Raw genomic sequence first — 26,972 nt, forward strand, 5'->3', positions numbered from 1 at the left:
CCCAGAGAGGTTAAGTCACTTACCAAAGGTCACACAGTCTAGAAAGTGTTTGAGGCAGGATTTGAACCCAGGTCCTGTGACTCCAAATTGGGTGCTCATCCTACTGTATCACCCTGCCTCCTAGTTCCCTCGTCCCTGCCAAGGGAAGAAGCCTTGCTCACCTCCAGTAGAATATAAGTCCTGCATGGGGGCAATTCCATCTCATTTTTGCCTTTGAGCCTCAGGGTCAGTCACAATGCCTCACACACATTGATGGAATCTCAGAGGGGTGTGGTCAGCTGCTATGACATGGACTGGGAGTGAAGCCTGGGGGTAGGCCCTAGGTCCCTACATGTACGTGGGAAGCTCACAGGGATTCCTGTCTCTTGGCTGGGGAGGTCCTGAGGGGCCAGCTCCTCTGCAGCAAGAGGGAGGGTCATCAGCCAAGCTTGGAGCTTTAGGTACCACAGGCACCTTCATGATATTAGGTCTATCTCAGCATGGAGGATGCTTCAATGGGATATGTAGATTTATGCAAAGCAACGAGGGCTTTTCTAAAATCATGAATGAGTATGATATCATGAATTTCCTCTCCTTCTGCTACCCTAAACCCATCATGAACTACAAGGGTCTCTGCACTTGGCTGTGTGACCCTGGCCAAGTCATTTCCCTGTTCTGAGACTCATTTGAAAGTGATGTGCCTGGACTAGGTGATCTCTAAACAGTATACCTGCTGCTGAGGGTTCTTGTGAAGAAGGCATTTCGAAAACATGGAAGAATCTACATGTGAAATATTATTCTAGCCCCAATATGTTCTGAACTAAAGTCCCTCCCAGTTCTGACCGTCTATGGTATAACATCCCTTCCCCTTCTGACATTCCACGTTCTAAGGACCCCTCTCCCCCAGCCCTGATATTCCATATTCTAAAGACTCTTGGTATTTCATGTTCTAAGATCCCTCCTATCTTTGACATTCTCGGGACACTATTATCTCTGACATTCTATGTTTTAAGGACCCCTGATATTCCATGTTCTAAGGTCCCTCTTATCTTTGCTCTATTCTATGTTCTAAGTATTCTCTGGGCTCTGAATCTTATATTATCTTATATCTAACCTATATAATCTCCCCCAGCCCTGACATTCTAATGCTCTAAGATACTTGGCAATGGCCCCAAACACTCCCAAGCGTGGCCCAAACCAGATTAAAATATTATCAGGAAATAATAAAATAAGAAAAATGTGATAAGACATAGATAATGTTAATATGTGGTTTTCTACTATTAATGTGTGTTCAATATGTAGCCTGCAGGGATTCCTGTGCACAGTTTAATGGTCACCATTTCTACGGGAGTTTGATACCACTGATCTAAGACACTTCCCAACTTGGGACATACTGTATGGTCTAGATAACTTCTGCAGCTTTGACATTCTATGTTCTATGTGCCCTGCCAGCTCGGAGATTCTGTTCTAAGATCTCTCCCAGCGTAGCCAGCCTATAGTCTAATGGCCGATCCATTTCTGACAGTCTGTCTGTCAGCATCCCTCCCAGCCCTGGACCATCTGACCACAGATTCCACGGTCTAAAGTCCCTTCCAATTTGGCCATTCTGTGTTCTCAGGTCCTCCTTGCTCTGATATTCTCTCATTCTATGACTCAGGCCACCTTCCACCTCCATCCCCCTCCACGTTGCCCCAGTCCCATCTGTTTGAACTTGGAATGAAACTGAACCTACGTGCAGATCTTTGTTGCATAAAATAAGGGCTTTGGGCTCACCGATCTCAAAGGTTTCTTTCCATTCTGAATCTGTTTCTGTAGCCTAGGGTGGGAGGCCAGAGAGTTCTAGACACTTATTTTGATGCCAGCGAAAACCAGCCAGGATCTTTCTCTCTAAGCGATCAAAGCAATGATCAACACCGGTGGCAGAGCCCTCGGCCCAGGAGCCATAGTCGGGCTCAGCCTTAACTAAGATTCGGTATCTTCCTGGGGGATAACTTGGGCTGAGTCGTGGGGGAGAAGTATCAGAGCCCCTGGGGTCAGAGTGTGGAATCCAACATTCAGAGCTGCTTAAAGACAGAGGCGATCTCATTTTTGTATTTATATCCCTAGCACTTGGAACACGGTGCCCAGCACATAGTAGGTGTTACATAAATCTAGGATGGATTGATTCCTCTAACTTGAGGACTCTTTTGGAAAGCGCCAAAGGAGGATGTCAGAGACTAATTCTCGGGGTAGCTACAGTGGATAGAGTGCGAGGTCTGCAGTCAGGAAGACCTGAATTCAAATCCAGCCTCAAACACATACTAGGTGTGTGACTTTGGGCAAGTTGCTGAATGACTGTCTGCCTCAGTTTCCCTAACTGTGACATGGGAACAATAACACATCTACCTCACAGGGTTGTCCTGATGATCAAATAGTAGGCTCTCTATAATTGCTTATTCTCTTCCCCTTCTCCACCAGGTACTTTCTTTAGCATCATTTGCATAAATCTGCATAGTTATGAATCTAGCTGGTCCTCATGTATTTCAGACCTCACATAGGACCTGGAGTCAGGAAGACTCCTCTCCCTGAGTTCAAATCCAGCCTCAGACAGTTACTAACTATGTGACCCTGGGCAAGGCACTTAACCCCATTTGCCTCAGTTTCCTCATCTGTAAAATGAGCTGGAGAAGGAAATGGCAAACCACTCCAGTATCTCTGCCAAGAAAACCCCAAAACGAATCACAGAAGAGTTAGAAACGACTGAAAATTACCGAAGGACAGCTAACTCACTACGTGATCTTGAGAAAGTCTGTGCTTCGGGCTACTTCAGCTGTAAAAGGATCAATGTGGACTACATGATCTCTCAAAGATCCCTTGAGCTCCAAATTCAGTGATCCTAGAAGCACCACCTTCTCCCTAACAGTTCAAGCATCTTCGATACCATTACGTGGGTGCTCCCTCAACGGGCAGAGATGGCTACCCCTTGGTAATTGTGAGCTGCTATTGGTTGCCATCTTGCCTGAGAGGGGCTGAGCCTCTCCTAACCAAGCTTGGCTGGTCCAGGCCTCAAATCTTTCCTAGCTTAATAGGTTCTCTTAGAGATGTCAGGGCAGGGGGGGAGGGTGTCTGTAAACCTGAATGGGGGAAAAGTGATATCTTTATTTTCATTAACCTCTAAATGAAACACGAATTCCCTTCAATCATTTAAAAACACTATTCTGAGGGGTCCATAGGCATCATCTGATAACCAGTAGGGTGCCTATGACCCCCCAAAATGCCACGAAGTTCTGGACTAGCCTCTACACTCTCCTTGCACCCCCAGGGGCACTCCCACAATGTATCAAGTCAGCAGTATAGTTTAAAGACTAAACACATGTAAAGTCTGTCATTAATACTAATTGCTAGTTAGCAACTAATGACTTTTATTATTATTACTACTAATAATAGCATCCTGGGGTTCTTCAGCTCCCTCTGCCCCAGCTGGGAGAGGACGTGCCTCTAGGTTGGGAACGAGTGCCTGGTCAAGAAAGGCCGGGCCCCTGGGGATACCCTGGTCCTTCCCCCTCCACGCTGGGAAGTCCCCAGGGACGCCCACTCACCTGCTGTGTCATAGAGATTCAGGATCACCTCCTTGCTGCCCAGGGTCACACTGGTCGTATACTTTTCGAAGACCGAAGGGGCGTAGTGCTAGAAGAGACATCAGGGGAGTGGTCAGGTTGGGGAAATCGGAGACCCCCGCTCCATAATGCTGTACCCACGGCAGGGTGCCTGAGGACCGGGGCATTCCCCCCCAACAGTAGCCAAGTCCTCACATCTCTTCCTTTCCCTGGATGGCCTGGGGGAGGAGTTCCTCCTAACCCTACTACAGAGTTCTACTGGGAGGGGAACTAGGCTGGGGGAAGCGGTACCCCCGAACCTGGGGAAGGAGAGGGGGCCGGTCCCGTACAGCCCATCCCATGCGCCTGCCACAGGACGTGTTTCCATGTGCGCCCCAGGACGACCCCCAGCCTATTCCGGCAGTGGGCGGGTGCATAGGGGTGGGGGCCGAGAGAGGAAGGACCTAGAGAGGAGGGGGCGAGCAGCTGGCTGCCAGCCCAGTTAGCCTCCCCGGGCTAGCCCTGCCTGGAGCCTGGGTCCCCTCCCCGCATCTCTTGTAGCCTTCCCCCCCGGGGAATTCCGAGCACCTTGGCCCCGGGCAGTCGGACGCCCAGCTCACAGTTGGCAAGGGCTGGGAGCGGAGGCAGGGTCGAAGCTGAGGAAGGGGCTGGCACGACCCTCCCCCCACCCAGTTTCCCCATCCCCCCCTCCGGCCCTCACCTCCGGGAAGGCCCCCTGGCTGTAAACCATCAGCAACGAGGTCTTCCCGCAGCCGCCGTCCCCCACGATCACGATCTTCAGCTCCTTTTTGCCGGGGGCCTGGGTCGCCGTCGGGGCCGCAGCCGGGGCTGGGGGTGCGGGGTCTGCCATGGACCGCCGCCGCCTGGGCCCAGGGCGCGCGGGCTGAGAACTGAGGCCGCCCGGGCTGCCCGAACCAAGGAGAGAGGCAGTGTAGGCGCCTGTTGGGAGGGGGCAGGGAAGGGGGGGAGGCGGAGCCCCAGCTCCCGCCCCGCCCCTCGGCAAACCGGGCAGCTGGACGCCTGGGTCCCGGAGCCACGCGCCTCTTCCCCTCCAACCCAGCACGCTCCCTCCCCAACCTCAGTTTCCCTAAGGTCACAAATAGTACAGGGTCGACTCCGCCTTTGGGAAGGGAAAGGGGCGGGGCTTCTCTGAGGGGTTCGAGACCCGTGGCTTCGTGGATGCCCCCAGAAGCCGTCAATGTGGTCGCCCTTCCCAAGGAGAAACTGAGGCTGTAGAAGGCAAAGGAAGGGGCTTGGCTAAGCATAATCTTGTCAACAGCCCAGCGTCACGTCTCCACCCCCACATCTCTTGGGTCTCTCCGGTTTGAGCACATTTTCATTTTCTCCTCTTCTGTGTTCCCTCCCTCTCCTTCAGAGTGGCGCTCTTTTAGGGTGGGGGAAGAGGGCTGTCTCCCTTTTCTAATTGGGCACCTCCTTGGACTGCCTGGGACTCCCCCACCTGACGGAGAGCTCCTCTAAGGTGGACTGCATCCCTTGTTAGGTTTAGGCTTCACATAGGATGAGCATACCAGCACACTGAGGCCTCCCCCATTGGACTGTGGCTCCCCAAGCCCAGGGTCTCTCTTTCCAGCCTCAAAGGTCAGAGGGAGCCAAGTCCTCAACTCAGCTCAGAGAGGCAGACCCTTCATCTCTCCTTTCCTCTTAAGTTTTGCCCCACCCAACCCATCAGCTCCAGGTCTTTCCATCCAGCCCCCAAACCCTGCCCAAGAAGTAGTGTTGGTATAGTGGAAAAAGGACTGGATTTGGAGTTGAGGGATTTGAGTTCTGCCGATCACAACCGGTGTGACCTTGGACAAGTCACCTAAACTGTGCCTCGATTTCCTCATCTGTAAAGGAAGAGGTCCGGACTCCACTGCCAAAAGAAGTACTTCCTCTGGAGGTCTCTTTCAATCCTCAATCTATGATCCCATATCTCTCATTTTTAGAATGAGGTGCTCCCTTAGGGACTGCCTGCGCCTTGGGAATCAGGCTAGGGCCAATGCACCTTCTCTGGTTGCCATAGTGCCTGATGCAAGTCCTCATGATCAGAAACTCCATTGTATGTATTCACCAGTTTATTGAAATCCCGAGCAAACAGGGCTGGGCCTGAAATCCTCCCCCTCTTCCTTTTTGGCCAGAACTGCTTCTGAGGGGGCCCTGCGTCCTCTCCCTTCCCCTGGCATTTCTCAGCATCACCTCCTTGAAGTCTGGAATATCGTGGGAGGCTGACACCCACCCTGGAATCCACATGCTCCTTTGGGAGGCCAGAGCTATATAGAATGTAAGGGCTTGGGGGGCCCTTGGGACACACAGTGTCACAGCTGGAAGGGCCTTGTAATAGAGAATGTCGCAGCTGGGAGGGACCTTAGAGCACAGAATGTGAGAAGAGAAAGGGGGATGCATTAGAGCCCACGTCAGGGTTGGAAGGGGACCTTGGAGCATAGAATGTGAGAGCTGGGAGGGCCCCCCTCTTTTTATAGATGGAGCAGAGCAAGCAGGCCAAAAAAAGGAACTGGGCAAATATTAGAACCCATTTCTAATGGTTCATTGTGTTTGGTTAGGTGGTACGGTGGATAAGATGCTGACTGGGCTTGGAATCAGGAAGATCTGAGTTCAAATATGGCCTTGGGTACTTATGAGCTGTGTGACCCTGGTCAAGTCACTTCAGTGCTGCTCCCTCAGTTTCCTCAACTGTAAATAATACCACCTACCTCCCAGGTAGAATAAAGTGAGATATTTGTAAATCTCTGAGCACAGGGCCTGCCACATAGTAGGTGCTTGCTAAATGTTTGTTTCTTTTTCTTTTCCCACCAATCTAGGCTGTTTATCTGGCAGGGCCACGTGCAACGATATGGTTCAAATCCCTGGGGTAGACGGCTCAAATTCAGGTAGTCCTAATCAGCACACCACTTTTAATGGCTGTGGCCATAGGGCACAACCTCAACATGGCATGCTTTCCAAATCTGTTGGCCCATCAGGAAATCAACCAATTTATCAACTGACATTTTTTGAGTGGCTCCTATGTGCTAGGACAGCTAAATGGTGTAGTGGATAGAGTTGGGAGGAACTGAGTTCAAATCAAGACTCAAGGCCCTTACTAGCTGTGTGACCCTGCGCAAGCCACTTAACCCTGCTTGCCTCAGTTTCCTCATCTGTAAAATGAGCTGAAGAAGGAAATGGCAAACCGTATCTTTGCCAAGAAAACCCCAAATAGGGTCACGGAGAGTTGGATACCACCGAACAACAACAAAGGAATGTAAGAGGTGGGAGAGAAAGTTCATTTCAGGCATGAAACTAAAGGTGGCGCTATAGGAGATTGGATGTTGTGTGTGAGGAACAGTAAGACCAGTGTAGCCACCATGTGCATCAAAGGAAGTCACTAATGACAGGCTAAGAGACACTGGAGACAAGCAGAGGAGTGCGTAACTGAACCCAGGAGCACTAGGGGGCCATCTGAGTTTACCGAGCAACAGTAATATGGTCAGACTGTGCTTTAGGAATATTACATCAGCACCTGTGTGATCATGGACTGGATAGGGGAAGAGAGCTAACATCTACACCACTTACAGTTTGCAAAGTGCTTTCCAAATATCTCAACAGCAATCCTGGGAGACAGGTGTTGTGATCCCTACTTTTCAGATCAGGAAACTGAGGCATGCAGAGGTCAAATGAATTTGCCCAAGGTCACAGGGCTAATGTCTCAGGCTAGACCTGAACTCAGGTCTTCCTTTGAGATCCAACACTCTACCCACTGCACCCTCCCAGGGGCAAGGAGACACACTTGGAGGCTATTGCAATTGTCCAGGTAAGAAGAGATGGGGGCCTGGACTAGAGCGGTGGCAAGTCACAGCTTGACCAGAAAGGTTGCTAGAGTCCTTTCACAAATGAAAACGAAGAGTACATGTTGCTGAGCTCTGTGCCGTATGTTAGGGACAGGAAGACAACCACAGGGAAGCCTCTGCCCTCGGGGAGCTTGTATTCTAAGGCAGGAAACAGCGCCTAATGGGAGACTGGCAGCCGGAATAGACTTCCTTATGGTTCAGTCCTGTCTTCATGAACCCCATTCGGGTTTTCTTGGCAAAGATAGTGGAGTAGTTTGCCTATTCCTTCTCCAGCTCATTTTTACAGGTGAGGAAAATGAGGCAAACAGGGTTAAGCGACTTGCCCAGAATCACACAGCTAGCAAGTGTCTGGGGCCAGATTGATGTTTTCTTGGCAACACTGGAGTGCTTTGCCATTCCCTTCTCCAATTCACTTTACAGATGAGGAAACTGAGGCAAGCAGGGTTAAGTGACCTGCCCCGAGTTCACACAACTAGTAAAAGTCTAAGGCCGGATCTGAACTTATGAAGATGAGGCTCTTTGCACTATGGCGCCACCTAGTCGCCCACTATGGAGTTATCTGGGAAATCAGATCTGGTGAGTGGAACCATTGGTCTAACTCACTGATGCACCAACCCTTCCCCACAGACAGTGGTACTATTGACTTGAGTATAGTTTCTCAATGCATGAAGTGGAAGAAAGCAGGGCAGGGCAGGGTGGAGCAAGGCAACCTAACACTGGCCTGGGCAAAGGTTGTGTGATCCCAGCCAGAGAAAGGCCTGGTCTCAGTTCAAGAACTAGAGCCAGAGTTGGGGGAATTACTTGTCCAAGGTCATTGGCTTTTCTCTACAGGTAGAAAAGGCCAGCAGTCCAAACTATCTTGATACTGCAAAGTAAACACAGGCTTATAATGAGAGCCTGTGACTGGGAACCAAAGGGGTTGGGTTTCCTCCTCTGAGAGAGAGGTTGGCCCTTCCAGTTGTTTTTCAGTCATGTCTGGCTCTTCGTGACCCTGTTTGGGGTTTTCTTGTTAAGGATAATGACAAGGATTGCCAGATGAGGAAACTGAGGCAAATGGGGTTAAGTGACTTGCCCTCAATTACACAGCTAGTATCTGAGGCTAGATTTAATATTTTCTTGGCAGATACTGGAGTGATTTGCTATTTCCTTCTCCAGCTCATTTTACTGATAAAGAAACTGAGGCAAACAGGGTTAAGTGACTTGTCCAGGGTCACACAGCAATACCTCTTCAGGTAGAAGAGTCTATCAGTCAGGTGACCTATGCTGTCTTGTCCCCCCTACAATTTCCTTGTTGACACTCTTCAGTTCTGTGGGGTTCCTCCTTGGTTACATATGCATGTTGTGGCCTGTTCACACCACCAAGTACCCCTCCATAGCCTTCAGGGGGATTCCCACTTAGAGTTGACATCACCATTCAAATGGATCAGTGGGGGACCTCAGGCTTGGGAAGGCTGCCTAGATAAGCTCATCAAGGGCTCCTTGCCTGAAGCAAGGAATGGGTAGTAGGAGGCAGGGAGGGGAGGTCCTCCACTGGGAAGGCTCTGGGCCGGCTGTCTTTGTGAGGGAAGCTGGCCACCTGAGCCCCCCCACCCACCCAGCATGCTCCAGCCCAAGTTGATTTCTTGGGCCCAAGCCCTTTGTTCTCAAGACAAGGGATCCTTTCTTCAGCCACATCAAGGGAGGAAACGGCCACAGCGCTCTCCATCTGATAACAGGTTCTGCTGCCTCCAGTCCAGGGACAGGAAATTTCTCCACCTTGAGTCTTCTCAGGGGTTGCAGCCTCTTCTCAGTGAACTGACCTCAGTTTCCTTTACACCATACCCCCCCTCTCACAGGCACTGGAGTCAAGGGCACTGGGGCATGGTAAGGTAAAGAGCTGGGAGGGGCCTTAGAACAGAGGATGTCAGGTTGGGAGGGGCCTCAGAACAGGGAGTGTCAGGGCTGGGAGGGGCCTTAGAACAGGGAATGTCAGGGCTGGGAGGGGCCTTAGAACAGGGAATGTCCCAGGGCTGGGAGGGGCCTCAGAACAGAGAATGTCAGGGTTGGGAGGGGCCTCAGAACAGGGGATGTCCCAGGCTGGGAGGGGCCTTAGAACAGCAAGTGTCAGGGCTGGGAGGGGCTTTAGAACTGAGTGTCAAGGCTGGGAGTTCTGGCAGTGCAGCTTGCCCATGGCAGTTCCCACCACCAGCCAACACGCTGGTCCAGCACATACAGGTTACATCCCCCTGGCCCACTTACCTGCTCCTCATGAAGCCCAGAAGAGGCTGGTCATCCCCCTCACAGCCCATCCAAAGCACTAGACCCATGACCACCTGCAACTGGGCAGACCTAACTATACCCATTTCACACACTGGGAAACCAACGCTCAGAGAAGGAAAGTGACTTTTCATTCACCTTCTTTATTTTATTATTAACATCATTTCCGAATCCACTCCTCTTTTCACCTCCTCCAGAGAGAGCGCACAAGAATTCTTAACCTGGGATCTGAGAGCTTGAACAGGAGAAAAAAATTACCTGTTTTTTCAGTCATTCATTTCCTTTATAATCTTGTGTATTTCATTTTCTATTCTGAGAAGGGGTCCACGGGCTTCACTCATCTGCCAAAGGGGCGCAGGACCCCAGAAAGTTTAAGCTCTGAATAAGAATTAACTTGATCAAGGCCAAGCACATCAAAAGTAACCCACTTCTCCAAGAACCCTGTAAATACTTGCAAGAGTCATCGGATCCCTCCCTGAGTCTTCTCTGCCTTCTTCAGGCTAAAAACAGCCCCAGTTCCATTAAAACTGAGCTCCACCAGGTCTTCTGGCCATCCTCTAATGTCCTCTAGTCTGTCAACATCCACCAGGGAAAGGATCTTTACTCCCCTGTCCAGCACAGTGCTTGGCACACAGTAAGCACTTAATGTTTACCTGACGGACTGATGCTTGGGGTGGAACACAACACGCCAGGTAATCAGATTGTACTCTATCCGATGGGCTCATCTTTGATCTTATGATAACCACCGGGGCCAGATTGTCAGAGGTCCTTGATGGGAATCTGTGCTGACACTTGCCACCTATATGACCCACACGAATCACCTGCCAACTCTGGGCCTTTGTCTCTTCCCTGTGAACTCAGGGGACGGGAGAGTGGCTGGATAAGCAAAACATCCCTTCTACTAATAGTAGCTGGAGTTCAGAAAGTGTTTTAAGATTTGCAAAACTTTACTCATGCGAGAAGCAGCAAGGAGGCTCAGTGGGTAGCGCATTGGGCCTTGAATAAGACCTGGGTTCAAATCTCACCTCAAACACTTGCTAGCTGCGTGGCCTTGGATAAGTCACTTCACCCCATTTGCCTCAGTTTCCTCATCTGTCAAATGAGTTGGAAAGGAAATGGCAAACCACTCCAGGATCTTGGCCAAGAAAATCCCAAATTAGGTAACTAAACACCAAAAATGGTTCTCTCAATTTCTAAAATCAGCAGGGTCCACCTGGAGACCTCAGGTGATCTTAGGGTGAAGGTATTGGTGGCCTGCTTCCACTCCACGGACACCAAGAATTAAATAGTCACCCTCCCAGATCTCTAAATCAAGGCATTTCATTATCTCAGGGGTGTGACGTAGAGGCTGGGCTGAGTTAGACAGGCTTGGAGCCACGAATCTTGGTTCTGCCAATCAACCAACTAGCATTGAGTAAATCAGCCAGCCAACAGTCATTTATTAAGCTCTTATTATGTCCCAGGCACTATGCTAAGCACTGGAAATACCAAAAAAAAAATGGTCCCTGCCCTCAAAGAACTCCCAGTCTAAAGGGGGAGGTTTGTTGTTTTTCAGTCACATCTGATTTTTCATGAACCCATTTGGGGTTTTCGTGGCTAAGATATCGGAGTGGTTTGCCATTTTATTCTCCAGCTCATTTTCACAGATGTGAAAACTGAGGCCAGCAGGGTTGAGTGACTTGCCCAGGGTCACACAGCTAGCAAATATCTGAATCCGCATTTGGACTCATGAAGAGGAGTCTTCTGGACTTCAGGCCAGGTGCTCCATGCACCACGGCACCACCTAGCTGCCATAATGGGAGAGACAAGGTGTAAGTTAAGATGCATATACTAGATACATTCAGAGACAGAATGCAACTTTAGAAGATGAGAAAGACTCTTATAGGAGGTGAGATTTCAGCCAAGGCTCATAGTGAAACCAGAAGGAGGCTAAGAGGGAAGCCGGGAAAATAAATGTGCCAGTCACTGTGGATACAAAAACAAAAACAAAAGCCTCTGCCCTGTTTTTACATTTTATGTGACCCAGGGCAAGTCTTTGTGGCCTAAGTTTCTATATATGCAAGACAAGAATGGATAGGAAGGTACCTTGTAAACCACCAGCTACCACAGAAACAGGAGTTACCCAAAATGAAGTTTCACATCTGTCTTGCAAGGTCAGGTACGAGTAGTCCCAATTTGTAGATTCTGGAGTTGGAGAACCAGCTACATGACTTGCTGTCTCTGTGTCCCTTAACCTCTGTGGACCCATTTCCTTATCAATAAAATGAGTTTGGAAGCGGCTTGCCTGAGCGGAAATGTGTTGGGTTTAGAGTCAGGGGACTTGACCTTGAACCCTGGCTGCATCGCTTATTACTCGTTATGACCTTAGCCGAGTCACTTACTTATCTTGTGCCTCAGTTTCCTAAATGGAAAGGGTTGTACTAGCTGCCTCTGAAGCCCCTTCCACCTCCACAGCCATGACCCTATGTGTGTCCTTCGGCAGACCTCAGCTCTCTGGGCCTGTTTCCTCCTTTGTAAAAGAAAAGGGTTTGACTGGACAACCTGTGAGCTCTAGAGCTCCTACCCTAGGAACAGTTACTAGCTGGGTGCCCTCAGGCAAAAGTCACTGGGTCTCAACTTCCTGGGAAGTAAAATGAGCTGGCTAATAAGGTCCCTTTTTAGGTGTAAATTTATGCCACCAGGGTCTTGCCCAGAGGGTGTGGAAGGGGAGGGGAAGAGACTTTAATGGACACCTACTGAAAACGCCTAAATTTAGTTAAGGGACGAGGGGAAATGACTTGACCACAGCCGCCACAAAATGCCAAATTCTGGACCACAACAATTTAAAAGGAACCCCTGACACCCAGGCCAGGGCTCTGCTCATGGGAACGTGGGAGAATAAAGATGGGTGGGCAGAGGCATTGTCCAATGGCTGGACAAATTTGACCTTGACGCTCTTTGAAGGCACTCGGCTGCTTCATTCTTTGCCTCTGCTCACAGCAGAGAAGACACTGAAATGAATGCCTGGTTAATCAACAACTTCCTCTTTAGTGCAGCTGAGAATTCTGGCCTGGAAATGGCCGACCACTAGAGGGCGGCGGGGTCTACTGGGAGGCTAGCCTATGTATGTCGGGCCCACTAGGGGGCAGCAGACTCCACGCCCCAGGACTTGGGTCTCCCCAGCCATGGAAGCTGTTTCTCCTGCTTATGTTTCCAGGGCAGCGAGAAGGGAATTGGGAAGCGGGAGAAGCCAGGGACACTCTTGCATGCAATAGGGGTGATCTGAGATCCAGGATAAATACCGCCACTAATGTTACCTCAGGCAGCTAAGTGGCACAGGAGCTAGAGCATTGGGGTTGGCGTCAGAAGTTCAAATCTGGCCTCAAACACTTTCTAGCTGTGTGACCCTGGGCAAGTCACTGAACTCTGCCTCAGCTTCCTTCTCTGTAAAATGAGCTGCAGAAGGCAATGGCAAACCACCCCAGTATCTCTGCCAAGAAAACTCCAAATGCGGTCAACGCTACTGAACGACAAAATCTTACCTCTCAGACCCTCTGAATTAAGCACCATCCTCTCACTCAGCGTAACATTTGTGGCTATATTATGTATGCATGTACTATGTATCAACCCACTCCAAGGAAACATCAGAACCACAATCATTTACAGATTGTTGTAAGAAACCTGGCTTGGTGAGAAAGAGAAACAAATGATATACAAAGTAACTTACAGAGGCCTGAGATTCTTGGAAAGAGGAGGTGAGGTCTTGAAGGGCGACTTCTCCAACCCTCTTATCTCCAAGAAGAGACTGAAGTCCCAGGTGGTTGGTTCCCTGACTGCCCAAATTCACATCAGCTGTGCCAGCAGCAGTATCTTAAGGCAGATGCCCTGGTGCAGGCCATGGAGTATATCCATGCCTGCGGCAAATACACAGGGAAGAAGGTGGGGGAAGGGCTGAGTCTCCCATCTGGAAAACGGCAGAGGCCAGTTTGGCTGGAAGGTAGAGGGAAAGACAGGACTGTGTAATGAGCCCAGAAAAGCAGGCCAGAGCCAAACTGTGGAGGGTTTTCAAAGACAAACAGGTTTATTTATTTTTTTTTTGGCCGAAGGAAGGAGACACTGACGTTTATGTGCTTTAGGAATACCCATCTGGCAGCTGGGTGCCGGGGTGACTGGAAAATTGGGGCTGATGAGTAAGCTGCTGCCACAGTACAGGCAAGAGGTGATCCTGGCCTAAACTGGGCTGGACTCAGAGACAGATCTGGGTTCAAATGCGACCACAAATATTTCTTGATGTGTGACCCTGGGCAAGTCACTCACCTCAGCCTCAGTTTCTTATTTGTTGTTCAGTTGTGTCCAACTCTTCGTGACCCCATCTGGGTTTTCTTGACAGAAATACCGGAGTGGTTTGCCTAGTCCAGCTCATTTTACAGATGAGGAAACTGAGGCAAACAGGGTGAAATGCCTTGTCCAGGATCACACAGCTAGTAAGTATCTGAGGTCAGATTAGGCCCAGCATTCTATCCACCTAGATGCCCCTCTAAACAGCCTGTTTAGAAATCTGTGAAAATGGTAGCCCCCCACTTCTGAAGCTCAAATGAGATATTTGTACCAAGCTTTGTAAAATTTAAAGCAAATTTACCAGAGCAGCCTGAACCAGATTAAAATTTCACCAGGGAAATGGTCAACAAAATAAATAAAAGAATACAATATGACACAGATAATGTTAATTTGTGGTTTTCTAAGTCAACATGCACCCAGCAGGCACCTGTTTTCTGATTGAGCTTTGCAGGTTGCTTTGGGAAGCACGATGTAAAATTGTAAATTTAAGGTGTCATTAGTGATAAGAGAACCCGACTAATGGCCCTGGAGGGGAGATTTTTCTTTCCGTCATAGTTCTCCCGATTCTTTTCGGCCCCATTTGGGGTTTTCTTGGCAAAGATGCTGGAGTGGTTTGCTATTTCCTTCTCCAGCTCATTTCACACATGAGGAAACTGAGACAAACAGGGTGAAGTGACTTGTTCAGGGTCACACAGCTAGGAAGCGTGTTGAGGGTGGACTCCAACCACGGTTCCACCCAGCCGCCCCTTGGGGTGAGGGGCAGATAGGAGGCACATTTTTAAACTAATTCCCTCACAGGCATCTATTAAACACCATGAGCAGGACTCCTTGCTGAAAGCTTGGGAAGATTCAAGATTACTACTACCATTAATAACGAATGTTACCTCATTTTATCCTCACAACGATGCTGAGAGGTTAAGTGCGATGACAGGTCCCATTTTACAGATGATGAAACAGAGGCTCAGAGAGGTTAAGGAGAACCCCGTGACCTGCCTCAAGGTCAGACAACTGGAGGCTGAGGTAGGATTTCAACTCAAATCTTCCAGATTTCAAAGACATCTAAGTGGGGGCAGTGAACAGAGAGCAGCCCCTGGGGTCAGAAAGACCCGAGTTCAAATCCAGCCTCAGACACTTACTAGCTATGTTAACCTGGGCCAGTCACTTAACCTTGTTTGCCTCAGTTTCCTCATCTGTAAAATGAACCAAAGAAGGAAATGGCGAAGCACTACAGTATCTTTACCAAGAAAGCCTCAACGACATATACCATGGGGGCAGGTAGGTGGCGCCATAACGGATAGAACACTGGGCCTGGGGTCAGGAAAACCCGAGTTCAAATCCAGCCTCAGACACTTACTAGCTGTGTGACCCTGAGTGAGTTGCTTCACCCTGTCTGCCTCAGTTTCCTCATCTGTAAAATGAGCTGGAGAAGGAAATGGCAAACCACTGCGGTATCTCTGCCAAGAAAACCCCAAATGGGGTCACGGAGAGTCAGACATGATTGAAAGGACTTAACAGTAACCACCTCTCAGACCTGAGGACACCTCACTTCTGGGACTCAGTCTTTTAATAGACCTGGAAAGGTGACTTGAGTGAGAGAGGGTGGCCTCATCTCATACATGTGAGTGCCTCCAGGTGAAGGGAGGGAAAGACAGAAGCAGCCACGTGAAGACCGCTCGACCTGGACTCAGAAGCCTTGGTCTCCAGTCTGTTATTGACCTCCTGACCTCTATGGGCCTTGGTTTCCTCACCTGGTAAATAAGAGGGTTGGACTGAACTGTTAGAGCCAAGAAGGGCTATGTGGTTTTCCTAGATTTTATCAAAGTCTCCCAGGGTGTTCTTGGGGAGGACACGGAGGTGTTGGCTAGATGGTCCTGCAATTAGCTAGATCTGGAATGAGTCCAAGCAGACACCAACAATCCGAGGTCGGTTTGGCAGGAGGTCTCCAGTAGAGTGTCCCAGAGATCTGTGCTCGGTCCAGGGCTGGTTAAAATTTTTATCAATGACTTGGAACATTGCATACATAGCACGCTTAGCAAATTTACAGGATCTAATAAAGCTGGGAGGGACAGCTAAACACTTTGGATGAGAGTATTTAAATTAAAAAAAAAAAAAAGATTCTGACCTAACAGAACATTGGGCCAAATCTAATAAAATAAAATTTAATATGGATGAATAAAAAGAGTCTTATGCTTGGATTTAAAAACAGCAAATTTGACTAGAACACAAATCATCTGAAAAAGATCTGGGGGTTTCAGTGGACCACCAACTCTGAGTCATCAGCAGCAGTAAGGACAGGTAACACGAACTTGGGCTGTGTGAAGGGAGGCACAGCTTTCAGCAAAAGGTAATAAGGCTCAGTATGGTGTGAGCATTCAGAAGGCAGCAACTAGGATGACTGTATGGGCCCGGCATGTAGTAGGAAAAAAAGCACTGACTTCAGAATCAAAGGTCCTAGGTTCAAATCCCGTCTGTGTGACTTTGCAGACGTCACTTAACATTTCTGGGCCTCAGTTTCCCCATCTGCCAAATGAGAGAGTAGGACTAGATGGTCCCTTATAGCCTTGCCAGTGTTGAAATCACGAGCCAATCTCCAAGATGCTTCTTAGCTCTAAATTCCCAGGATGCCCAAGTACAGTGGGGGGTAGACATCCATCGCATCTGGAGTGGCTGGGCAGCCTGACTAAATCCTGGTTCCGGGTTCTGTCTCTTTGCCCTCACCTCTATGAGCCTCAGGTTCCCTATCTGACAAATGAGGAGGCTGGATGAAATGAGCTCTGAGGGTAAGATGAGGAAGGACCTACGCACCTAGGTGTGGGACAAAGAAGGGCAGGGTCTTGCCCACGGTAGGTTAGAAATAAAGGCATTAGAGGAACGCCAAAGAAAAGAAACATTCCCCCACTTCCTGGATCCTCCACGGGAAATGTGCTACGGGGGAAGAGTGAAGCACTTTTGTCTCCCTATCCCCAGCCCCAAACAGTGTCTGGCAAATAAATGGTGCTTAATAAATACTTGGGGCAGCTAGGTGGCGCCGTAGTGGATAGAGTGGAGTCAGGAAGACTCATCTTCCTGAGTTCAAATCCGGCCTCAGACACTTACTAGCTGTGTGACCTTGGGCAAGTCATTTAACCCTGTTGGCCTCAGTTTCCTCATCGTAACATGAGTTGGAGAAGGAAATGGCAAACCACTCCAGTATCTCTGCCAAGAGGGATTATGAAGAGTTAGACAAGACTGAAAAAAAGACTTAGCAGCAATAAATGCTGACTGACTGGTGATCTCCCACAGAATTTCTTCTTTGTTAGGAAACCATTATGCCTATTCCTACAGGGCTAAGGGCGGGGGGGAGGAATAAGAGGCCCAGCCTGGTAAATAAAGTAACACCCAGCTCTAGGTCCTGGGGGAATGTGTCCATGATCAAAATCCAGTTTTTCCATGACACCTTGGCAAAAATCACTTAACATCTCTGTGCCTCAGTTTCTCCATCTGTAAAATGGAATGGGGGGAGTAAAGCATAGCTGCTTGGCTCAGATAATCTCCCAATTTCCTTTCACCTATAAGACCCTATGACTAAAATGAGATTTTAGCTGCCCAGGCAAATCCTACTCTGAACAAACCTGCTGGGTTTTTAAAATAATGACGGATATTACTAAAGAGGTTTTAAATCTGCAATGGCTTTATATACCTTACCTTGACCGATCACAAGAATCCCATGAGGTGGGCACTTACAGGTATGGTCTCCCTTTTACAGATGGGGGAGGATGAGGCTCCTAAGTAAAAAACTTGCCCATGGTCATACAATTTGTCACTGGATCAAACAGCTGGAGCTGGAAAGGGCCTCTACTTAATGTCTTTAATCAACTGTGGCCTAGAGAGAGGTCAGGGCCACACAGGCAGTCAGGAGTAGAGAGAAGGTTTGAACACAGGCCGCCATGGTCGCCAAAGCCATGCAGTTTCTCCTTGATTCTTATGAACAGCAAGGAAAACCTGCAGGAGGAAGTCTTTCTTTAACTAAGCTGGCCCCAAAAGCATTTAAAATAATAACAAATGGCAGACATTTATATTGTGCCTTAAGAGTTTACAAAGTACACTTATTTACGTGATCAAATTTGATCCTCCAACAACCCTGGGAGGCAGGTCCTACAGCACCATTCTCATTTTACCAACAGGGAAACTGAGGCTCAGAAACCTGTCCACCGTCAGATCAGAAACTCGGGTCATCTAGTCTAATATCCTCATTTTAATGATGGGGAAACTGAGGCCCAGGGAGGAGGAAGGACTCGTCCAAGGTGGTAACAGAAGGGTGAGAAGCCAGGCCCTCGGATCCTAAAGCCTCTGTGTCCTGTACCGTGCTTGCCTACCGCAGCTAGCAAATGCCAGGGGCAGGATTTGAACCCATTTCTCTCTACCATAATCCTTGTGGAATCCCACAAATCCAGGAGGGAAATCCATGGAAGGTTCTGGCCAGCCATGAGAGTCTACCATTCAGCTCTGCCCAACTATGCTGCAGGCTCCTGGTGGGATAAGCCTGAGTCAGGGCTAGCTCCTCCAAGCCAGCAGCCTGTCCCTGACCCCACCTCCCCCAGCCCCAGATCTCCCACTTAGGCTGAATGGATTGACTTCTCACTCGGCCATTCTCACCCAGCTGGCTACGTCAGACCGGTTGCTTTCTCAAGAATGCCAAATTGGCCAGGCTGAGTGCCGGACACATGGAGGGAGCAGCTGTCCTCTCCACTCTCCAGGAGGCCAGGCCTTGCCATGCTCAGTCCTTCCCAAGGGGGGAAAACAGCCAACATTTAAATCTTGCTTCTTCACCCCTCCCTGCCCCCATGTCCTATCATTTGCTCCTCTCAGCAGCCCTGTGTGGCTGGCACCGTGAATATTATTGCCAGATCTCAGGTCAGTGTCTGCACACAGTAGGTGCTTAACAAGTGTTTACCGTCTGCCTGCCTAAGACCAACTTTGAAATAACTCGGTTCTTCCAGATCAAAGCTTGAAGACAGTCTGCTCACTGGGCACACCGGGCAAAAAGACTAGGGAGACAGACTGCCAGGGGGTTGTGAACATAAGCAGGGATGGTGGGAGCTTGTGTGCCCTGGAGAAGGATGTAGCAGAGAGCTGACTGGATGCTAAACGCTCACTCCCAGGGCAGGCGGCACTCACCTCTCCTCCAACAGCCCCCTTCTGGACCATCATTCCCTCTGCCCTCGCCAGGGGACCTTCCTCTACTATAACAATTAAGAATTCCTGGGATGGGTCAGCCAAAGGACCTATAATAAGATCTCATCCATGTCTACGGAATAGAAGTCATGTCACTTGTTAGCACCCTGATGGAGTCCAGGGTAGGGAATGTTAGATTTGGTACCAGAGGCTCACAGGCAACCATTCCTGCTCCTTGGGAGGTAGGATGGGATGGTGTAAAGAGGGATGGATCTCGGATAAGAGGATCTGAGTTCAAATCTCAACTCTTTATCACTTACCACCTTATGTGACCGTAGGTAAATCCCTTCAGCTCTTGAAGACTGTTGCGTCCCTTGTAAAATGAGGCAGACGAGGGATCTCAAAGGTGTCTCAATCTCTCTCATGAGATGAGAATGGATCAAACCATGAAAATGGGAAGAAAAGTTGAGAGAAACTTAAAAGACACAGCCAGGGGAAGGAAGGTCAAGGTTCTACATCCCTGATCTGTGCCTCTTCCCAAAGACTTCCTTTAATGACCTTTATTATAAAAAGAGGAGCACTGTAGGGCCTAGGAAAGAAAGGAGAAAGACCAGAGTTCAAATGCTGCCCGGGCTTCTGTATCAACTTCCACTTTGTGGGCCACAGCTGCCTTGTAGCTGAAACCTTTCGTGTCTCCCAAATTCAAATGTGAGTTCCCTCAAAGCAAGGATTATTCACCTTATTCCTATCTCCAGCCCTCAATACAAGGCTTTGCACACAGTTAAGCGCTTAATAAATGCTTTATTCACTGTTTCCTCTTCTATAAAATGAGGAAGAGAGGAAAAGACCTTCACCTCATATAGAGGCCAGTAACAGAAGGCCTCAGAGATTGGGGGGTGGGGAGATACCTTATACAATGATATTCCCACCCTTCCCCTACTTCTAATGCCTTTACCCCAGTGTTATTTCCCATTTATCTGATACTGATTTTTTTTTTGAGGCAATCACTTGCCCAGGGTCACGCACCTAATAAAGTGTCTGAGGCCGGATTTGAACTGGGGTCTTCCTGACTCCAGGGCCAGTGTCCTACCCACCTGCCCCCCACACCATGTATTTCTTGTACGTATGTAGTTCTCTTGTTACATCGGGAGGTCCTCTCAAGGCGAGAACTGACACCTGCCTTCTTTCTTAGCACAGTGCCTGACAGTAGGTGCTTACTGCTGAATGCAGTGTGAAAACTCTTAGAGGGCAGGGATTGTTTTGCGGGTGTGTGTGTGTGTGTGTGTGTGTGTGTGTGTGTGTGTGTGTGTGTCCCAAGATCATCCATTTAAGAGCTGGAAGAAACCCATTTTCTAGGTGAGAAGACCGAGGCCCAGAGAGGCTAAAACACTTGCCTGTGATCACACAGGTAAGAAGCAGAAGAGCCGAGATGGGAAGCCAGCCACATCCTGAGCCTATCCATCCTTCTTTCCGTGGAACCACACTGCCTCCCAAACAGCAGGGCTGGGAAGGATGCCCAGGCTCCTCTGGTGCCAAAATCAGGACTCCTTCCACGGTGACCCATTCTCCTGAAAATAAAAGTGTTGAATGAATCAAAGTATCCCAGAGAGAGCAGAAACCTCAGAGGCCATTTGATCCAATGCCTTCATGTTAGAGCAAGCTGGGGAAAAGAGACTTGACCAAGGTCACACCTCCAGTAAGTGACAATCAAAATTGGTCCTCTGGTTCCAGGTTTGGTGTTCCTTCCCCTTTCTGCATGTACTGACTTCTTGTAACCCCTTCTTTTTTAGGAGAGGGGAAGGCAAGGCGATTGGGGTTCAGTGACTTGCCCAAGGTCACACAGCTAAATGTGTCAAGTGTCTGAGGCCGGATTTGAACACTCTGGTCCTCCTGACTCCAGGGCGGGTGCTTTACTCACTGCGCCACCTAGCTGCCCCTTATTCCCTTCCTTTTATGGATGGAGCACCTGACACCTGGATCTCAGAAGCCGTAAATGGCAGTCAGGATTTGAACTCAGCTCCTCCCGTGCAAATCCAGGGCTCTTTCCACTGTCTCCCCGTAGAGCACTGAGGGTAGAAGGGGACATTAGAGATCACCCAATTTTTTAATTTTAAAGATGAGAAAATGAAGGCCTAGAAGCAAAGATGACCCTGTGGCACATCAGGGAAAGGAGTTAAAATCAGAGGACCCGGATTCAAATCCAAGCTCTATGCCTCCCTCTGTGTGACTCTGGGCAAGCGATTGCCTCTCTCTGAGACTCCATCTCCTTCGTGTGTAAAATGAAGGGGGTCAGACCAGGTGACTGACCTCTGCCTGAGGTCACCAGCGGCTCCAAGTCTACAGTCTCAGGACCTCAAAGAACTTGCCCTGTGTTAGTTACATAGCCAAGTTTCTGGCCTAGTAAGAAGACAGACAGACAGAAAGGATGTGGGACAGCAGATCCCCTCTGAAAACCCAAATGTATCCCCCCCCAGCCCAAATGAAGAGTCAACTCTAGCGACCACTAACTTTCCCCAGAGAACACCAGCCGCTACCCGGCTTCTGAGGACGAGGGGCACACCACTGAGGAGAAGGCATCCTCCACCTCACAGTGACCACAACTGACACTTAGACAGGGGCCAGAGACCAGCCCACAAAGTACACCTTCCTGTCTCGGCCTCACACTTTAGTGAGGGAGGTGCTAACGGGATAATTACGCCCATTTCACAGAGGAGGAAACTGAGGCTGAGAGAGGCTCAAGATTACAGAACCTAAGTGTCAGAGGTGGCCTTTCAGTCACTGAGGGTAATAATTATGCAGCTAATATTCACACAGTACTTTAAAGTTTACAAAGACTTCTAGAAATTCACCAACTCACTGGATTCTCACTTTGAGATAGATGCTCTAGGGGGCGCCATTGAGCAATGGACCTGGAGTCAAAAAGCTTTAAATTCAAATCCCACTTTTTAGGTGGGGTGGGTGACCTCTGACTCACTGTCCTTATCTGTGAAATGGAGATCACAGCAGCATATCCCTCCTGGGGCTGTGAAGCTCCAACGAGATAATATTTGCAAAATGCCCATCTCAGAGCCAGGCCCGCAGAAGGGCTACATAAATGTTAGCTGTTACCATTATCATCATGAGCAGATTTTTCTGGGGCTCGGTTAAATGACTCACCCAGGATCTCACATTTACTAACTCTAAGCCTAGGACTCCACCAGCCTGGACATTTCACACCAAGATGATAATCTATGACCATGTGACAAATGGGAAGGGGAAAAGGGGAGGGTCAGGGAACTGCCCTGGTGGGTTCAGGCCTTCGATGAGCTGAGGCTGGGTATGACCCCGAACCTGTCCACCGGTCACTGAGAAAGGAGGGTGGAAAGGTACAGAAATGACAGGAGTTTCTGTTTTGGAGTCAGAGGTCACCAGTCTAAACCCCTGCTCTGGGGCCTACTGCCTGTGTGGCCTTGGGTAATTTGTATTATGGAAGAGATCTAGGAAATAGAGCTTTGGAATCAATGGATCTGGGTTCGAATCCTGGCTCCCCCCACGTGTACCATCTAAGAGACTCTGGAACAGCCCCTCAACTACTCTCTTCCACAAAATGAGGCAGACAGTCTCGGTGATTTATGATGTTCTCTCCAGCTGTAAAAGCTCACAGAGAAAGGGAGTCAGGAAGAAATGAAAGTAAAAAGAGAAGAGGAAGAAAAGAAAAAGGTGGAGCAAAAACTCAGCAATTCTGAGCTGAACAGGACTTTAGAGGCCAGTGTCCAACCCTTCACTTTACAGATGAGGAAAGCGAGTAAATTCAGTTAAGTGACCAGGGTCACTGGGCCTACAAGTGTCTGGGGCAAGATCTGAACCCAGGTCATCCTGACTACAAGCCCAGGCTCTGAAGCAAAAGATGTTAACTTTTTTTTGGGGGGGGGAGAGGGGGGTTCTGAGAGCCCATGGACCTCTTTTCAGAAGAACATTTAAAAATGCATAAAGAAAGGTGTACTGAAAATAGAGAATTTTTTCTCATCCAAAGTCATGGACTCTCAGAAATTCACCTGGGGAGAGAAGAACGGGGGAAAGGAAGAAAGGATGGGAGGGGGGAAGGGAAGGAGGGAGAGCCCAGGCCCATCCCCCTGCCTGCAGGGTGCCTGGAATCCCCGGTCTCTCCCCAGCTCTAACCCTTCTCTGAACTCCCGGGGTACGGGGTGGCAGCGTCCCACAGTTTAGCAAGGAATTATTTTAACTGTTTACGAGTTACCCGGCCCCAGCAAAGGGGCCCTCATTAACAAGCGGTGAAAGGGTTGGCCCAGAGTCCCCACTTCAGAGGCCGGGGGTGGGCTAAGTCATTTCATACCCCCTGAGGGCCCACACCCCCAGTTAACCTTTAACCTCAGCAGGCTAGCACATCCTCCCAGGACCGGTGGGGGCAGCTCCAGAAGGTGGGCTCCTGGGCCTACTCCCCCCCCTCCCAGCTTCTGCCCTACTTAAAAAGGAGATCTGACCCCAAATCCCTCACAGTGACCTCCTCAGTCAGCAGAAGCCTCACACCAGCCCCTCCCACAGCTGAAATTAGAATACCAGAGGTTTGCATTTGTAAAAAGCTTCCTAAGGCTTTTCAAAGCCCTCAGCTGGTCATTATCTCAGCTGACCCTCCCAACTACAACCCAGTAGGGGACAGGGAAAGGCAGGTACTATTGTCACTTTACCAAGGCAGAAAGCGAGGCCAAAAGAGAAAAGTCTAAGCCCAAGGCCACCTCAGCAGCCAAGGGGTGGCGCTGGGCTGGACCCCAAGGGGCTTGGGGATCCAAAATCCCCTACTCCAGGAATATTCCAAATATGGATGGGGCCTGATAAAAGTGCAGAGGAGCAGGGAGGCTGGGAATTCCCATACAATCAGAGACAGCCACCTAAGATACTTAAATCTATCAGGAGGGTAAACGGAGAGGAGGGAGGGGTCACTAGGCCTGGGGCAGAAGGGTGGGAGACAGAAGAGAGTCCAGATGGGTCAGCAGGAAAAGAGATGAGCTGGGGCTGAAACCAGAGCGCTACATTTGAAGTTAAAAGATCTGAGTTCAAATTTATCTCTGGGTCTCAGTTTCCCCATTGGTAAAAAGGGTTGAGTTGGTTGGCTTCAGAGATCCCTTTCAAGAGAATGGAACTGAGGCTAAGTCAATCCTTATCTGTTATGCCCAGGGGCAGGGCTAGATGCTTGATAAGGCGAAGTTCAGGTCTGAATCAATGATCCTAAATCTTGGGTTTTAATCTCGCTCATTTAGTTCAAACATTTAAACACCTGTGGGCGAGGTACTGAGGACAAAAGGAAAGGAGGAAAGGAGGTTTAGGCAAATAACCCATCTTCCTTCCCTCATTGTAGTCTAACTTTTGGGCAGGCAAAGAGGGTCTGAATGGAGCCTCAGTTTCCTCTTCTGGTCAAACTTGGATTAGATAGAACATTTACTAAGTTAAGCCAAGTATCGGGCTTTGGAAGATCTCTATCTAGTAAGTGCTTTCTGGTCCGAGGGAGAGAAAGGTGGAGACAGCTCAGGGAAGGGGGGGGGGGAGCCGGGAGGGCAAGCCTCGGGCCCTCACTACAGGTGGGCTTCCTCAGCTACCCCACCTCCCCAGGCCATTTTCTTAGAGACCGGGGGCCGATCGGGAGAGAAAGTTACCGTAATGACACGAGGGTTACATACCTTCCTCAAACAGCCCGGCCACATAATCCAAGAGGTCATATCCTCTTCCTCCCCTCCCCCCCAGGACCGTCCTTATGCCAGTAAATACGGTAGGCCAGCGATTGCAGAAGAGACGGGGGGAGGGAGGGGGGTGGATAGACTCACAGCACGGGCTTGGCTGCCAAGTACGAAACACCACTCACATCTCCACTGGGGGAGGGGAAGGGCAGGAGGGCCAGGAACAGGCCAAGCAGGTTCACGGCTCCACCAGTCAGCGAGGGGGCCCAGGGCCTCAAGGAGGCGGCCAAAGTACGGCAGCTCCCTACAGCACCCCCCACTCTGGTTGGGGGCTTATTTTCCTTCCTCAAATCAGCCTCCACTCAAGGGGAAAGGTGGGGGGGGGGGGCACGGAAGGAGGCACAGCACCACGTGGGTAAGGGACAGGCAGGCGACCTACCTTGTGGCCAAGCTGGGAAGGCACCTGGGGGTCGGCCCCCCGTTCTTGCTAGGTGTGCTGAGGGTCCCAATAGCTGTCTTCCATCATTTGGCTGGCAAATCAAAGGGGCCCAGGCCCTCTGGCTAGAAGAACTTCGGGCAGCCCAAAGTTGGCTCTTGGGCCAAGGTCGGCCTCAAAAGATTTTCCAGGCCGCTGGGTCCAGCCCACAAGAGAGTCACACTCTTTAAAGCCAACCCCAGAAGTAACCGTCGATGAAGCCCATGTGGGGAGTCCACAAGACCCCCTTCTTTGGTTATAGTAAACCAGGAAAGCAAATTCAAAGGAATTCAGCTGGGGGTGGGGTACTGAAGACAGGGAAAGGCCATGTCGGCTGTGGGGGAGGGGGGTGGGGAGCCAGGGCCAAAGGCCAAGAATCTGAAAAGCTCGGAAGGTTCTGTGACCTTGGTCACTGTTCTGGGAGGCCCAGGGGAAAGATAGGGCCTCATCCAGCAAAGGGGGAAGGAGGTTGTTTACTGCCAGCTCCAGAACTGAGCAAACATACAAAGACCAACATGTTTTTCCTGTTTTTATTGTGGAGTCGGAATCCTTAGGTCCTCAAGCATGAGGTTTATAACTTTCTGAACAAGCCTCTTCTGCTGAAAAACTGACATGCCAGGGTCTGTGGAGGGGCTGGAGGGAGTGAGGGGGAGGGGATCGGAGAAAGAGAGCCGCCAAAAGCCTTTCACTGGGAGAGGAGGCCGGAAACCGCTGCCATTTATAAAGCTGGTTTCCAAGGTTGCTTCAGCCCTCCTCCCCACCCACACTGGGAGAAAAAGGCTCTGAGAGCAAAGGGACTTACCGAATGGCTTCAGAGTGCAGAAATCAGCGAGGAGCCCACAAGTGGGCTGCCCAACTTTGCCCGACCACCTCCCCTGAATAAGGAACTGTTCCCAATTCTCTCCAGGGGCTGGGGTTTCTTTGGGGTGCTCTGCCCTTGCCAAGTCCTGGAGAGCTTCCTTGAAACCCAGGCTGGATGTGCCAGAGCCCAGGGTCACCATTAGGGCAGGAGATGAGGAGCAGGGGGAACCCCAAAGACCATCCAGTAAATGAGAAACCAGGGTTTCATCTTTGGAATTAGGTCCCTAGACATCCAGTTACGGCAAGGGAACTCGTCTTTGTTGGTGCCAACCCCCCGGCCCCACCCAGAACTTGGGGTTCATTTCTTAAGAGAGGGGGAGGCTTGAACATACTGAACAGGAGAACATGTGGCTGGGAAGGCTAAGATCGGGTCGGACCCTGGGCACTCACTCTTACCCCTGGCTGGTTCCGCCTGCTTCGGTGTGTCCCAGGTATCCAAGTGAGCCCCGAGTTTCTGAGCATCCTGACTAGGAATGGGTGGGGGGGTTGAGAGGGGGAAAAACAACCAAGGTCATCACCCAATAGGTTGAGGTCTCACCCAACCCTCGACTGCCTCTCTCAGGGTGGCTGTCTGCCTGGGAGGGCTGACCCTGAGAAGGACTTTGCAGAACTGGACAGAGAAGGGTCGGCCTCTCTCTGAACACCCAGTTGCTGCCCGCCCCCCCATCTCAATTCAGAGCCAAGTGGCTTCGATCCCTGGTTTGGGGGCCTCGTAAGAGGCAGGGGGAACTGGCTCCCCGGTCCCCGAGGAAGCTTAAAAAACAGAACAGGCTCTGGAAGGGAGGAGACCGTCAGAGGAAAGGGATCTCCCAGGGTCACCCAT

General features: G+C 49.9%; 1 protein-coding gene across 1 annotated transcript in view; it reads right to left on the reverse strand.

The window, feature by feature from the left end:
* The window catches only part of RHOF (ras homolog family member F, filopodia associated), a 46,578-nt gene extending 19,606 nt beyond the window's left edge, over nt 1-26,972 (reverse strand). Inside the window, 4 exon segments of the mRNA XM_036741115.1 lie at nt 3,558-3,645; nt 4,276-4,480; nt 26,536-26,639; nt 26,641-26,972. Of these exon segments, the coding sequence (XP_036597010.1) occupies nt 3,558-3,645; nt 4,276-4,480; nt 26,536-26,639; nt 26,641-26,664 (421 nt within the window). The 5' untranslated portion in view covers nt 26,665-26,972.

This window comes from Trichosurus vulpecula, chromosome 1, assembly GCF_011100635.1.
Source record: "Trichosurus vulpecula isolate mTriVul1 chromosome 1, mTriVul1.pri, whole genome shotgun sequence".
NCBI classification, from domain to species: domain Eukaryota; kingdom Metazoa; phylum Chordata; class Mammalia; order Diprotodontia; family Phalangeridae; genus Trichosurus; species Trichosurus vulpecula.